Source organism: Passer domesticus, chromosome 3, assembly GCF_036417665.1.
Source record: "Passer domesticus isolate bPasDom1 chromosome 3, bPasDom1.hap1, whole genome shotgun sequence".
Lineage (NCBI taxonomy): Eukaryota > Metazoa > Chordata > Aves > Passeriformes > Passeridae > Passer > Passer domesticus.
The window spans coordinates 36,212,829-36,228,085 of record NC_087476.1 but is presented as its reverse complement, the minus strand read 5'-3'; the positions used below and the strand labels follow the sequence as shown (position 1 = coordinate 36,228,085).

Here is a 15,257-nt window from a genome sequence, read left to right as displayed (position 1 = left end):
AGGACTGAATGTATATTCTTTGAGGACAGCATACAATTTATACAAAAGACAGTATTTTTGCTGTATTTTCAGTGTTTCCATTTTTAATGGTTTCAAGGAGGTACAAAATATGGTATCTTAAATACCTTCTAGGTTAAAATTGTCAATTTATCCTTTCCTTTGTTTTTGCCACAGCAACTTTTTGACTTTGGATTTTAATTGTTATCTTACAATTACTTTCTTTCTCTAACTTCTCAAAAGAAATTGCTGAAGACAAACATAAAACCAAAAAGCTTAATCTATTACTGTCAACTACTGATAACCTTAGAGAATCTTAAAAAGTAAACAGAACTTGTGATTAACAAATCAGAGGAACCTTTCACATTTGTCCGCTTCACCTTTATTATTAAACATGCTTAAGACTAAGATGAAGACAACAACACAAGGTATACAATTTCTTGCTGGTGGCACAACAAGTGAATTGCTGAGGAATTGCAGCTCCAGTTCTAACAGCTCCAGCCTGGGGACTTAAATGCATGATGCTCTTTTTGGAGAGCAGCATGAGGTTTTGATTAGCATGCCTGAGATTACATTAAGGAAGACAGAAACAGAATTACATTAAGGAAGACAGATTACATTAAAGAAGAACAGAAGTACAGGAGCACCTGAAGTAGTCAGCTGCTGGTTACAGATTCTGGCCAGCTGGGGAAGTTTTATATACACCATTATTAGTAAGCTAGTGATCTTTAAGCAGCAGCATTACATCAGAAGTCACACAAAAATACATACTGCAAACAATTAAAAAATATCTAGACATCTTGAAAATTTACTTTCACATTCACAAATTCTTTAACAACTAGTACCAGTAAATCCTACTATGTGAAGAATTAAATCAGCCCCCTGCCTTATCTCAACCTGGCCCTTAGGCACCCTGGTTCACAGTCTCAAGTTTAGCTTTAGCACAATTTACCCTAAAACCTAGCAAGTAGTTTTTTGCTTAATCACTGCTGCAAAGAAGCAGCACCAATATTTGATTCCAATGCTTCACTGATCTAACTGTTAAAATTCAGAACAGCTGCAAATAGAAAATGGGTAAAGGAGTGAAAGAACTAAAGTTTAAGTCACATTACCTGCTGATGACTATGAAGTCTTGAAGAACTTTTGTGGTGAAACTTTCCATGTCTTTGAAAATGACTACAACTGGAGGATACTGCCAGTGTCTAGAGGAGGAATTTCTTTTTTTGCTTGGAGTTTCTGTTTTCTTTAAAGCCATTTATTAAACATTAATACACAGAAGCCAGCAAAATAAAAAGACTGAATCATACCTATGATATTACAATACTCCAAATTGACGTGACTGACGTTTTGTCAGCTGCATTTATTATTAGCACCTAGAACTGCCATTTCTCTTCCATGTGGCACAGCATGAAGTATGAAGAATAAATAGATTTTTGTAAATACACAGTCCAGCAATGTCAAGAATAGCTCTGAGAAACAGAACTGGTCGAGTTCTGTTGGGAATAAGGGAGATTTTAATTGTGTACACAGACATTGCTTATTTTCTCTATCCAGTAATAAAAAGAGCATGCACTCAGTACACATTGGTTTATCACAGTGCTCTGATGAAGTCATCAAAAAATCAGCTGTAACTTGTATTCATGACAGAAACAAAACTTAAAACTTCAGTAGCTTTAGCAAACATGAAGATACAAAAACATACAGTAAGGAAAGTGATTTCCTTACTGCTTGCCAATGCAGTGTGGGCTACAGATGACATCATGGCCCACTAGCACTAATACAGTACCTTTGCCCTGGATAGCTGTTCTTCTGTAAAGTTTTGTTTTAATACACAAAATATCTCAGCACTCCTGGGAGAAAAGCATCTGGCATGAAGCTGATACTGCATTTTAAGCTTCCAGTTCCCAATTAAACATATGATAAAATAGTACTTGCTTGTGTTTCAGAATTCTGACATTCATACATCATCAGTAACTAACTCCACATTGGTTCTATGTGCCACATATTATATCCAAATCACCTCAATACCACATTATTTTAAAAAAATTAACCTTTGGCATTTTCTCACAGAAAGATGAGTCATTAAATTTCTGTTTTAAACACAACGCTGAGCTATTAAATTTCTGTTTTAAAGGTCAGGCATTTTGATTAACTGGGGATAAAAAACACCAACAACATACCTTTGTTACACTGTCATACCAGCTGATAAGAGAAGTCATTGAACAACGTATTCTATTGTGTGAAACCTGCACACAGTCCTCATCTTCCAGTGAGTCCACATCTATATCGCAGTTCATCAGCTGCCCCATCAGCTTCTGCATCAGATTTTTCACACCTTCACAAAACATTTTTAGAAATGTGGTAAAGACACTTGGTTATCTGGCAACACTTCTCTGTCTCGTACTATAAAAAAACTACCCCATAGTTATTAGTCATTATTTTCCACATTTCTAATTATTCTCCTTCTCCCTCCAGAATGCACATTTCATGCTCCTGAAAGCATTGATGATATGCATGCTGCTCATGCAATTTGCCTAATGGCAACAACTGAGGTTAAGATGTTGGTCTTCCATCTTTACCTGAGCTCCAGCCATATGCTTTTAAGAGTGGCCTAGAAATAAGTAAGGCAGCCACTCCACAGAACTAAGGATGCTGCCACATGTAATTGCAATCTTTTCGCTTAAAAAATAAAAAAGGAGAAAGGAGGGTGGGGCAATTTTATTCTGCCACTCTCTCACTAAATAATGTGACTATAAGCATTTAAAAAGTGGAATGCAGACATCCACTGTCCAAATAAACAAGAAGAAAACCAACCTACAACATCAACACGCAATATTCTAAGCAGCATGTTCTTTTAACTGTTATGCTACAGCTAAGGAGCATTTCAATCTTCAGTGTTTCAAACTGAACTGGATACCTCTCAAAATACAAGTAGGCATTACTGCTCTGCTTACACAGGTTTGAGCAAATCTTTGGAAAGTCTTCAGGATCCCTCTGTCCATTACTCTTGCATTTAGGGGCAAAAGCTAGAATTCCTTATGCAAAAGAAGCAGCTGTACTATTGAAGTATTTACCTGGGCAATCTTTGGCTTCCAGCAAGGCTACATAAGGAGTAATATTATCCCGAAGGACATCCGAGAGACCTCGGAAAGTCAAGTCATGATCTGTAACATTTACACCTAGAAAAATAAAAAAAGGACAAATTTTTAAGGGCATTTTTCCCATGACTCATGAGCACAATGATTACACAATAAACTGAACCGTGGACAAAAAACAGAAGATACCTCAAATATTTAAGGAAATAATTAAAAGTATCACATCAGCTGTGAGGGAAGATGAAAAACTAGCACAAGATTAGACATGTATGTTGACAGCCCCTGATTATGAGAAGCAGGGAGTCACTGTGAATACCCTTCATCATATAGCTTGGTGGTGTTTTTAAAAGAAAGTTTTCCAAGGGTGCAAACCTGCAGGAAGCAGGATTGGTTTTCTAACATCCCTCAGAAGCTATCCACAGCCATGTAAGGCCTGCAGACAACAAGTTAAATTCACCCTCTATAGAAGAATACTGTATCCATACCTGGATCCTCTCATGCCTCAAGTAAAGAGGAAAATTACTGTAAATTGCTGTGAAACTCAGTTTGAATTCACTATGAACTACTTAGTATTTACTGCCTTTGTTAATATCCTTAATCAACAAAAAAAAAAAAAAAAAAAAAGAACAAGCCCCTCCAGGAGGCAGTTCAGAACTTTGTCCACAGAAATATTTGAAGCAGTAGTTTTTCACTTTCTATTACCTACAAAAGTAGAGTACAGTCCACTCTTTGTTAGTGCCTACATGGTAAGTTTGAAGCACAGGCCTGATTTTAATTTTTCTAAAACAAGCCACTTAAAATGTAATCAACTTGCCTTAAATCAGGTTTAGGATTTATAGGTATAAACCTCTGAAAGAAAGGAGAACAGAAGAAAAAAAACCAAACCAAAACAAAAACTTCAGAACTTCACTAACTTCATCTCCAGCTATTTTTCCCCCCGTGCTCTTTTCCCAAGATAAAGACACTACTTTCCTTCATGTAAAGTTGCACTGCAAGAACACTTATCAGAAATACAGAAGCTATATAATTCCCATGGTTAAGCTGTAGAAACCACCAAGCATGCTGGTGGCAGCAACAGGGATGTAATCAAAGTTATCTCCAGTGCCTCAAACAAAAAAAAAACTCAAATCCCTACCAGCTGCATAAGAGAGACCTGTAGGGGAGTTGTTGACTTACTGGACTATTAAGTAACATAAACAAAAGGGGAAGGAGGTTTTATCTGACTTCCTTCTCCCTGCCCAATCTCTTCTGTTGACATATTTGAGGCTGATATTGCTCACAGTAATTGATGGGACTCTAAGTTTCTTTGACATGTCTGTGAGATTTAATCAGATGTACATTACAAAAATATCTTCAAAAAATTACCTAAGACAAGAGCTGCAGTAGGGATTTCTCTGAACTTCATCCTGCAAGTCCATTCTGTTGTCTTCTCTTGAAAGTCAGAATGAGACCGGCTTAAAAAACTCAGCAGATTATCAAGCAACTGCTTATTCAAGTTTTCCTGTATTTGCTGCAAACATACACAGAGAGAATTTATCTATAAAAACGTGAAAACACCACTGCATCTTCCTTTTTCTACTCTTTCCTGCATAATCTTTAACCCTTAAAATCCCAGGATTTTAAATTTTCCTGTCATCTATATAAACCACATTAATTTATTAACTGTGTGGCAAACACCATTTCCCATCTTGGAACTTCTGGTCAAGTGCCTCAAGAATAATTTGAAAAGCAAGTGAGCTTAACTGTGTTGTCACACCACAGGATTTAAAGAAGGAGAAAAAACCAATGTACTGACAAAGCCTCAGTGATTTAGGCAGAAAAAAACCCAATTTAATTAGTTTCTGGAACAATGTCCATGGAAATTCCTATTCTTCCTTCTCACAAAACACCTGTAAACATTCTTCTGAGAGATCTAAATGACAGCAAATATTCTGCTCTTCCAAATCTAATTCAGGATAAAAGAAGTAAAAACAGAATTAAAGGAAATCATTAAATATGTTTTATAGGAAAAAATACTAAACCACGTGACTCCAATGTTTGCTACACTGTCTTTTGACATTCAGGACTATTTTCACACAACAATCTGTATAAGCAGGAACATATAACAAGTTGAGAAAAAGTGGGGGTGGGGGGTGCGGAATAAAACTTTTTTAAAGCAAATATACATCAGTAGTATTTTGTGTTTCTTTTTTTTTATCTGTGTGCCTTTGATAATCTGTCCCTAAACGAAGATATGCCTTGTGCTAGAACAGACAAAAACCTCCTGTACTCTGAAGTTCAGGATATCAATGTATACTCTAGAACACACATGTTAGAAACAAGATTAAACCCTTGTTCCAAACAAAATCATCATCAAGATTTATCAGCAACAAAAAGTAACACACAGAGCTGTGAACTTGATTTTAAGCAAAGAGGCAAAGGCTGCCTCTATCAGCATTGAAGAGGCCAGTATCAATGGTCACATCTCCAGGAGATTGCACATGATGCCTGCTCAATAGCCTGAACTCCATTTCCATAATACAGAAGAGCTTCTGTTGATCTCCTAAACAAATGATAAAACTGTACATAAAATATTTTTCATCCTCTCCTTATTGAAGAATATTCTTCTTGGCTTTCTGATGTTGATTGTGCAGCTCAGAACTCCTACCTGATAAATCCTACGCAACGCAGAACAAATTGTAACATGACATTTTGGAAAGAATTTACAACATCAGCATTATAACACCATTGTAACAATTCCTGTATCACCACAGATTCTTTAACAATCCTCTGAGCTTCTGTTTCAGATTCCATCAAACCCTATACTTCCTGTGATCACTACTGTTTTTGCTAAGCTGACCTAACAAGAACCTCAGTTCTTACTCTGCATGATTACAGTATATATTATTTCTTACATCATGCACTTGTGACAATGGAATTCAGTCTGCCACAGCATTAAACATTTACCTAGCTTTCTTAAAATACATCAGTTTTTTCTTGTCAAAACAACTTTGTTAATAGCATTGTTTTAGTAATGTTCCAGAAAGTTCACCAGGCTGCTCTGCATCTCAAGTGACCAAGTCACTTACTTCTATGGCATTCTTACTCTGGAAAAGTCACGGGAACTGGAAGTTCAGTTACTGCCATAACACCTGGTTTTGTCATGACTATTTGTTATGTGGTCTAAAAACCATTATCTTCATATTAGAACAAAAATTACTGTATTTTAGCCCTGCACTTTGCTTTTTTTTTCTAGCCCAGATCCTGGTAGAACAAACTCTTGTCTCAGAGCAGAAGAATGCTATGAGATTTATCATAACAACATTTGCAAGGCCATTTCTGACACCAGGAGTCAAAACTGGGATACACTGCAATACTGAAACCAAAAAACAACTAAAATTCACCTTCTAAAGACAAAGGGTAGTTCCTGCCACACTTCTGCCAGCTTTTAATTGTGAGAAGCACCAGATGACAGATGCTGCTGTCACAACCACAGCACAGTTTATGATGGACATACAAAGGCCAAGAATGCTGTACAACAAAGTGCCTTGGAGGGCAAATCCCCTTCTGAACACCTCAGGCAGTGAACCAGGAAAACACCAGTGCAAGCAACAAGGCCTGCCAAAAAATCAGCAGGCAGCAGTGCCCTGGCAAAACCTTTGGAGAATGTCCTGCTAGGCTCCCTTATCATGCTACCAGAGCTCCTAGAATAAAAGCCCAAACCAGCAATCCCCATGCTTCCACGTACTCTGCCACTGGTCAGGTTTGCTACACTAAGGTTTGAAAACACCTAAGAAATGAAATCCTGACTAGCTAAAGCCCTCACCTACCTGGTCTGACCTCACAGATGATGCTGCTTTGAAGAGTTCACACTAGAGACCTTCTAAGGCCCCTTCCAACCTAAATTACCACACTATTTTTGATGTAAGAACAACCATCAGCTCTGTGTTTGCCAACAGTAGAATAAAAGGATGATAATTCAAAACTCAGTAGGAAAGATACCACTGATACACCAGAGGCAGTATGAAGAAAATTCTCTGCATAGCAGCAGAAATAACTTCAGGAAATCTGCCCTTGGGCAATTAAAACTCTAAAATATGCTCATATCAATATGTCAGTATAGGAGGAATTGTCTTCCATCAGGAGGAGTAAGACCAGAAGAAAGTATCTGGAAAACTCCTAACAGTCTGAAAGAAAACAAGGGTAGGAACAAAATTAGAGGAATTTATGAGCTTAGCCCAAGGGTCCAGATTTTATGTTACATCCATCTGGCTTCTACAGCACATCCCAAAACAAACTTTGGGAAAAAAATTCTCCTAATTCTCTATAGAGCCCAAGGCAAGCAGAGGAATATGGAATACTTTCCCAGAATCCATGACACTGCACAGAGGAGGGAAGGAAATCTCTGCTGTATGGAAGCAATTATTCATAGTATAATGCAAGCCAGCTGGCTATAGGGACACAACAACAGCATGCCATGTAACACACAATAGTCAGGAGGCCACAGTTCAGTAGGAAATTCACTCTGATCCCATTCACACCAGCTGTACTAATTCAATAGGCCATATTTGAGCAGTGTCATTCCATATCTGACATCCATGCAGCTGTGTTCACATAAATCCATTGTGAATCCTGGGCTGCTGTGTATGAATTCTGGAACACTCAGGTCAAGACCAGCCTAAAATCCTCAAAGGGCTGGCAAGCATTAACTGAACTAAAACAGCAGTATGCCAGGAGTTAATAAAGAAGACAATTAGTAGGAAGAGAAGCTTAGAAGCAGCAGCTTGAAGCTGCAGAAGTGTACAGTTCTGTGGTTACAAGTAATGTGTACTTGATGCATCTATTATTACTACTTTATATTCTGGACAGCCAATATTTCTGGCCCTCCCATTGCTTTAACTATGTGGCCATACACTTTTAAGCGTGTCAAAAAGATCCCCAGAAACAAAGAAGCAAGCAGCACTGTTACAAATGCAAAGCACCACTTTAGTGTGAGGCACGAGACTCACCTCTGTTTCAGATTTGATCTGGTTCCATAAAGCCTGACAGGTGACAAACCGTAGCTCAGTGTCCTCTGAATCATTGCTTGTGCTTCTGAAATCATGAGCTGGAAACACAGAAAGCAAAGGAAAGCACAAATAAGCTCATGAAAACAAGACTTTTTTTCCCTGAGATTAAGAAAAGGATCCAACTGTACATATGTATTTCAGGCAGATGGCATTTCTCTTAAGCAATTAATTAATTGCTGGCATTTAGTAGAATAAGCAAGAGAACACGCAGAATTACCCAAGTATAAGGGACAAAAGGTAAAGAAGAGACTTCTATCTCAGGTCCTACATAAGCTAAAGGCTAAATCAGAGCAAACAGCCTTTATTATTAAAGTAAAACAAACATAAACATCATCATCATCTTGCCCTTGTTTCAGAAATCTCTGTGGGTCCACTTGGCTGCCATTCAATGGAGCACCTGGAGTGGCTTGATCTCTAGAAAAGAGCCAGCTGATGAGCATAATCTCTTAAAGCACTAAACCCACCCAAAACAGGTCTGTAAATGACAAATGAGACATCCCTCCACCTCCATTTTCATTGTCTCCTCTATCACCTCATTTGTACCCCTAAGAAAAATCACTTAGAATACATAACCAACTCTGATACACAGATCTTGGACTTCGAGTTGAAGAAAATCCAGCCAACACATTATCTGGTAACATACCAAGGCATAACATCCTTTTTCACTACCAAAAGTCAAACTATGGGTGCAAATGTCCTCAAAAGGCCTCTTATGGGGTGTGACAGTATTATCTACTACTGATGCCGAGGAGTTCCACAACTAAAACTTCCCATTGGACTGGACTGCGCTTCCAGACTGGACAGATGCACATCCAAGTACATGTTTTAGAACACCCCTCTAACCAGCTGCTGTGAAACTGTGTGTTCTGTCTCTCTCTTTTAGGGCTAGTCCAGTCAAATTTATTTTTCCACCTCAAAGCACTTGCTAACTAGAACAATATGCTTAGTAGTTTATCCAAGCATAGCTAATCTCACAAAAACAAAAACATAATACCCAGTAAGGGTTAAAATTTCAATGTGGTCTAAGTGCACAGGCCTTGGTTCCTGCAACGACAAAAAATCCGAGCTTATTACTTTCCTCTCCATCTTTTTAATATAAATTGTCAAACCTTTTCACAGCTCTAATGATGACAAAAGTAGTTTAACTTGGGAATAAAAACAGTAAGTTTCCCAACTGAGTCCCAAATAGCAATTATTTAAGATACATTATTTCTGGTTCCAAGAAGAGTCAGTCCCCAAATGTGCATACACATCTAGAGAAAATGTATAGCAAATATTTGCTATCCACAGCAAATACTAGTGGACAGAAGCCACAAATGGCTTTTCCTCCTTCTTTTCCAAGAGAAACTTAGGCAAAACACCTAATGTATTCTGTACATACAATACCCAGGATGTGAGATTTACGGATGGGATATAATTTCTGACTCCCACAGCTTAAAAAGGGCTCATTCAGACCTTTAAGTGAATTGTTTGTCTGTTAGCAAAAAACTTATGGTAGCATGATGACGAGTTCTCTTGTAAAAAAAAAAAAGTGCAAAGACAAAGATGGCTATACAATCTTGATTGCTGGAGATGAGAAAAACCCAGCATTTACTCTAGCCAATAATTTGCTTGCATTCCTCTGAAGAAATGAGTTTTCAGCAATCAAGCAGTAAGGGAAAACCTCACACAGCTATGACAGAACTCACGACATTAATTCAATCAGATATGATGAACCTTTCAGGATTAACCCGTCTCAAAAACAGAAACATAAATGAAAATGTACTAACCTGTTTTATCAGACAATCTTCTCTTCTTGGTACTTGGTTTAAAAACAAAGCAGCCCTAGAGAACAGCAAAAAAACCCCAAACAGACTTCAATACAAGCATCAATCTGACTGGCTCCAGAGGCCACTTTATTGTTCTTTTATTTCAGTGCTCCATTAAACCAATAATTTGCACTGAATTGCCAGCCTCTTAAGAATATCAAGTTACATATTGTCCCTTTGTATTTGTGTTTCAAGCTGGAACACTAGTGGAAGCAGTAATCCAGCACACTTGTTAGGAACTTTTTCATCTTTCCGCTATGTTTTGCAATTCAACCATCAACTGAGCCAGCAGCAGATTCTTTAAATGTCTCAAAACCTCCAAGAGGTTTAGAATTAAAAGGAAATTATTCCCTGGGGATGCAGCAGTACGGTTTTCTCAGTACAGTTTCAGTTAAGTACAAAACAAAAGGTAAGAGGCAGAGATAAATGGAAAACACAATCCAGAATAATGCAATGAGCATTATTAAGTCACTTATAAAAGGAAATGACATGCCCAAGCCACAGTGAACCACGTCCCAACTCAGAAAAAGTAGGTGGTTAGAAGCAGAATGACAAATGGTTGGGAAAAGGTTCATATAAAACTCTCTGTTCCAAGGAATTCCTGTCGAGAGAAGTAATCTCCCAGTTAGACCTATTTCATCACTCAAGTATTAAGCTTTGAGTTCATGAAGACTTTTTTGATTTTCTTCTAGAAAATCTGCAATTTCTTCCCCCATCCTCTCTACAGAAGTTCATCTCTTTTGAAGAGTTAACTGCACTGCCCAACTCTCACCGTGTTGTTCTTGTGCTGCAGCAAGGGGGAAGGAAACATCTAAGTGCTGGAAACAAAACAGACTGATTCAATGCCATATTCCTCAATGGAAATGCTTATACAAGGACTGCTGAACTCAACCCAGGATAGTTCAGCCACTGGAGTAAGAATGATGTAGAGGAAATCGAACACCAGAGGTATGTTCAGTTTTGATCACAGTCACCAGTCTGTTGAGTGACTTCAGACACGTTATTTCCTTTCTTGCACAAATAAGAAATAAGTAAAACACCAACATTTATACTGGCCCTCTATGAAAAACAGCCTCACCAACTGGAGATGCTTTCAGACACATTCCATTTTACTACGTATATTAAGGACCATTTAAAAACAGCTGGACAAAAGTAGAGTTATTCTACAAGTGCTAAACACTCTGGAACAATTCCACTGCAAAAAGCTGTCCTATGGATTTATCTGTGCTGCTGCATGCACAAATGCAACTGGCCACACTAAGTATAAATCATATACAAAAAAAAGGAGAATGGGTGCTTAATCAAACCAAACACAAATACTGCTGAATGCTTTGCAAGCATTGGCTTTTCCACATCACTAAATGGGGCTGAGAATAAAAGTAGAATATAAAACTGCAAAGAAGTATTACATATAAGATGTGGGAGGCAAAGTGAAGGGACATGATTCGCTGCCAAACTATCAGGCAATAGCCATTGTCAAAAGTGAAATCCAGCTGTTTCAGATCAACTCTCAAGTTTGTTTGGAAGCACTTCACTTCTGGAAGTAATCACCTGCACAGTGCCTTCCACACTGAAGGATGCAGCTGGGTATCACAACTCAGTGAAAAACAGTGGGAGGGGCAGGAGTCTTCCCGTGCTGATAAAACAGGCGCTGAGAACCACTGCTGCTGTCCACGGCATGATCACGAAAGAAAGGAAATAAGTGTTTCAATCCAACATTTCATTGACGCTCTGATGAAATCACTATGCCTAGTGCCCGCTCTGAACACAGCCCACATGAAAGCTTTCAATTCGGAAATACCAAGGCAATAACAGCTATTTAACACTACGTGTGGGGGGACAGCACTTTTAGCTCCATTTCTTCGTTGAATTAGTTTTGGGGCGGGGGAAGCAATGAGCATGGCAGCAAGGAGAGCCACCAGAGCTCACCTGGAAGGGACAAAACCTCCAGCCACACAGCCCAGGCTCTGCTCCGGGCGAGCTTTACTCCCAGAAGGAACGGGGTTTGTTGTGGTGACACTGCGGGGCCGCAGCACTCCCGGAGGGACTCCAGGGCTGCCCTGGGCAGGGAGGAGCGCTGGGCTCCGTGCTCCTGCGGGTCCCTTCCAACCCGGGATACTCCGCGACCCTGCGGGCCTGCGGGGAGGACAAACAGGGCACAGCGAGGCCGGGCATGGATGAAGAGCCTGTAAGGCTTTGGGAAGGGCCGGGCAGCGGCACGGGGCACGGGGAGCGCGGGCAGCAGGGAGGCGGGAAGGGCAGCGGCTGCCGGGGGCGGGAAGAGGGGCAGGAGCAGGGGCAGGAGGCGGCGGACGGCGCCGCGGCTCCAGCTCCCGCACAGGCCGCGCTGCTCCGCGGGGAACCCCCCGCTCCCTCCCGCTCCTCACCTTGGACACGGAGCACGTGCTCATGTCGCCCCGCGCCCGCCGGCACCGGAGAGCCGCAGGACGAGGAGGAGTTCCCGCGCACGCGCGCTCCCGGCGCACCACCCACCTCCCTTTCCCTGAGCAGTGGTACAGCCCCCTCTGCGCTGCGCGATTCCTCCGCCCCCAGCGCAACCAATGGCTTCCTCCTCCCCCTGTAACCTGAGAATGGTACGGCCCAGCCCGCCCCTGGGCGGGCGGAAAGGAGCGGGGCGGGGGGGGGATAAGGGTCGGCCGCGGAGTTTCCGCCGGGCCGTGTGGCCATGGCAGCAGGTTCCTTCCGGAGGAGCATCGCTTCCCAGGTACGCACGGCTCTTTCCCACGCCTGGCGCAGAGCGGGAGTGCCCCCTGAGCCAGGTGTCCCCTCAGTGCCCTCACGACGGGTCCCCCCTGCCCGGGCGGCCCGCAGTGAGCGGGTCCCGCGGGCTCGCGGCGCGCTGTGGGGCTCCCGCTGGGATTGGGATGGAGGGAGGGAGGGAGGGAGGGAGGGAGGGAGGGAGGGAGGGAGGGATGGAGGGAGAGCGACCGTCCCTGCAAGTGCTCCAGGCCAGCGCGGATGGGCTCTGGGCAGCCTGGCCTGCTGTGGAAGGTGTCCTGCACACGGCAGGGCTTGGGACGAGGTGATTTTTAAGGTCCTTAATAACCCAAGCCATTCTGTCATTCCGTGACTGCTTCAGTCCATAATGGGTTCGGTGGGATCCTTCATGAGAAAAAAAAAAAAAATCAACTTTCTGTGGTGTTTTGCCTTGCCTTTTTTTAAGGCTCTTTTAGCATCTCTTAGGTTTATATTTTATTGCAGTGTTCATAATAGTTTTGAAGTCTTTGCTTTTTTTTTTTTTTTAACCTGGGCTGAAATTAGATTTCAGATGTTAAAGGTGCATCCCCCGTGGGTATTTAAACAGGGAGCAGTGTTTTTCCTTGGATCTTTGTCTTTTTGCTTAAGTCAGTTCTTTCTTTATTTTCAATTTAGCTTTCAAAAGTTTTGGATCTGCCACCAGAGAATTTAATAAAGTCCATATCTGCAGTTCCTGTCTCCAAAAAACGGTAGTTGTTTACATTTTATCTTACAATGTTGGTCACGTTTTACTATTTTATGTCATGCCTATTATTGCAAAAGCTTAACAAGACTTCAAGGGGAAAAATGCAGACAAAAACCCAAAACAATTTATACCAATGTAATTATGAGATAGTTCAATGTAATTAAATCCTTGTGTTTTTTTCAAGACAGCTCAAAGTAAATGTGATTGCTTACAAGCCCGTACAAATTGCTGGCAGTGGATGAATGGCAAAGGCTTCAGCACTGATGAGCTGAGTGTGAAACTGCTTGGAGCCAATGGGAAGTTTTATGGGGGGTTTTTTCAGTGTCCTGCTCAGGAGTTGCAATAATGTTGGGAAGTAAATTTTACTTATTCATGGGAATGGTTTTTGTTTATTTTGAGATGGTGTTCTCACTATATCTAATCTGATTGATTAGAGCAGAAGTGATATTTGGCCTTCTTGTCCACTTTTCTAAATGTACTCAATCTTCAGATATTTGTGGCTGGGTTATGCTTGACAATTACATTTCTCATATGCAGAGTCAGCTTGGATCTGCCAAATCTCCCCAGCATTTCAGCAGGTTTCTTCCCTGATTTTCACATGTTGATTGTTTTTTTTTGTTTTTTTGGTTTTTTTTTTCAGGCATGTTGCAGATTTCCAGCTCTCCATTGCTTCAGTTATAGAAAACAGTTCTGGTGATTGCTTAGCACAGGACCTGCATCTTCAAGCTCAGCAGCTTGCTGGAAGGGTATGCTAATGAATTCCTCACACATGTATGTAATAATGAACTTAGTGGAGGTGTAAGGGGCATAATGAGATTTAGAAAGTACTCTTTCTGCAGGCATCTGTTTGGGTCAGGGTATTTTGCTGGCTGTTCTTACTGTAATGTACCCAGCATCTTCACAGAGGCTGGAGAAGCAGCTTTGGTAAGGTCCTTGTGAAGTGTTGTTTTCAAACAGTTTGAAGTTAGGTGGGTGTCTGCAGGGTGTGCCATGGTCTGTGCTGCTTCCCCAGGAGGAAATTGAATGTGTGGTAGCTTGGAAAAGCAAAGCCTGCAAAACCCAGCTCTGGGAAGTCAATGGATAAAGGTGGCCTCTGGGACAAACAGGCCTAACTTTCAAATCCTTGTCTGCTTGAAACTGAGTTTTCTTGGAACAGCAGTTTTTTCAGGTGTGCTGGTTTGGGAAATGGCAGTAGCTGGGGTGTTAATACTGAAAAAAAGGACAAATAAAACCAGTTGTGATACTACTGAGATGCTAAACTATTTCTCATGCCATTCTTCACCGCTGAGGTGTTGGAGTTATCCATGTCTTGGACCTGTTTGAGCAAGATAAATATTCTGACTTGGGTGGAAGAAGAACTGACAATGCACAGATACACAACCAAAAGTTCTGAAACAACTGAAAGTAGTTGAAATGCAGTATTTGAAATGCAGGTATTTAGGTTAGACAAAAAGAGATGGAAGTTTTTCCAACTGACTTAAATAGTAGGGCTGTGAGACAGCAGATGAAGCAATGTGCTCTGAAGTATTGAAAATTGTACTGAATACTGAAAATTCTTTTAGAAAGGCAGAAGGGTCTTGTTTCCATGGGCTTTTGATTTCATTTGGCTGGCTGATTCCTGTTCCATTTTTGTACTGTTGCTTCTTTGTGGAGGGGATGTTGTGTTGGGTTTTTTGGGTTCTGTACTGCACAGTGCATCCTAGTCCCAGCCTTGGGCACAGGGACTTCTGGTTACTAAAGGACCACAGGGCACTTGGAGAAGAGGTGGTTGAAGCTGTGGAGAGGACAAATGAGCACTCCTATTAAAAACTACTGACATGACAAATGACAGATTATGTGGAAAATG

At 40.9% G+C, this 15,257-nt stretch overlaps 2 protein-coding genes across 14 annotated transcripts in view; one reads left to right on the top strand and one right to left on the bottom strand.

The window, feature by feature from the left end:
• Positions 1-12,467, bottom strand: part of ORC3 (origin recognition complex subunit 3) — a 34,728-nt gene extending 22,261 nt beyond the window's left edge. For 2 of the 4 annotated variants that reach the window (XM_064412611.1, XM_064412613.1), the window contains exons 1-7: positions 12,336-12,467; positions 9,910-9,964; positions 8,081-8,178; positions 4,458-4,602; positions 3,072-3,176; positions 2,178-2,332; positions 1,110-1,240 (exon numbers count right to left, since the gene is read on the bottom strand). In XM_064412611.1, coding sequence (XP_064268681.1) covers positions 1,110-1,240; positions 2,178-2,332; positions 3,072-3,176; positions 4,458-4,602; positions 8,081-8,178; positions 9,910-9,964; positions 12,336-12,359 — 713 coding nt within the window. In that variant the 5' untranslated portion in view covers positions 12,360-12,467. Of the gene's footprint in view, positions 1-1,109; positions 1,241-2,177; positions 2,333-3,071; positions 3,177-4,457; positions 4,603-8,080; positions 8,179-8,357; positions 8,506-9,909; positions 9,965-12,335 lie in introns of those variants that run through there. The other 2 variants (XM_064412614.1, XM_064412615.1) reach the window with 2 other exon arrangements.
• Positions 12,468-12,563: 96 nt separating this feature from the next.
• The window catches only part of RARS2 (arginyl-tRNA synthetase 2, mitochondrial), a 32,218-nt gene continuing 29,524 nt past the window's right edge, over positions 12,564-15,257 (top strand). For 8 of the 10 annotated variants that reach the window (XR_010358424.1, XR_010358423.1, XR_010358422.1 and 5 more), the window contains exons 1-3: positions 12,564-12,673; positions 13,342-13,415; positions 14,052-14,157. Coding sequence is in view for 4 of the 10 variants with exons in the window: in XM_064412619.1 (XP_064268689.1) it covers positions 12,635-12,673; positions 13,342-13,415; positions 14,052-14,157 (219 nt within the window). In the remaining 6 variants the exon portion in view is untranslated. Of the gene's footprint in view, positions 12,674-12,872; positions 13,004-13,341; positions 13,416-14,051; positions 14,158-15,257 lie in introns of those variants that run through there. The other 2 variants (XM_064412620.1, XM_064412621.1) reach the window with 2 other exon arrangements.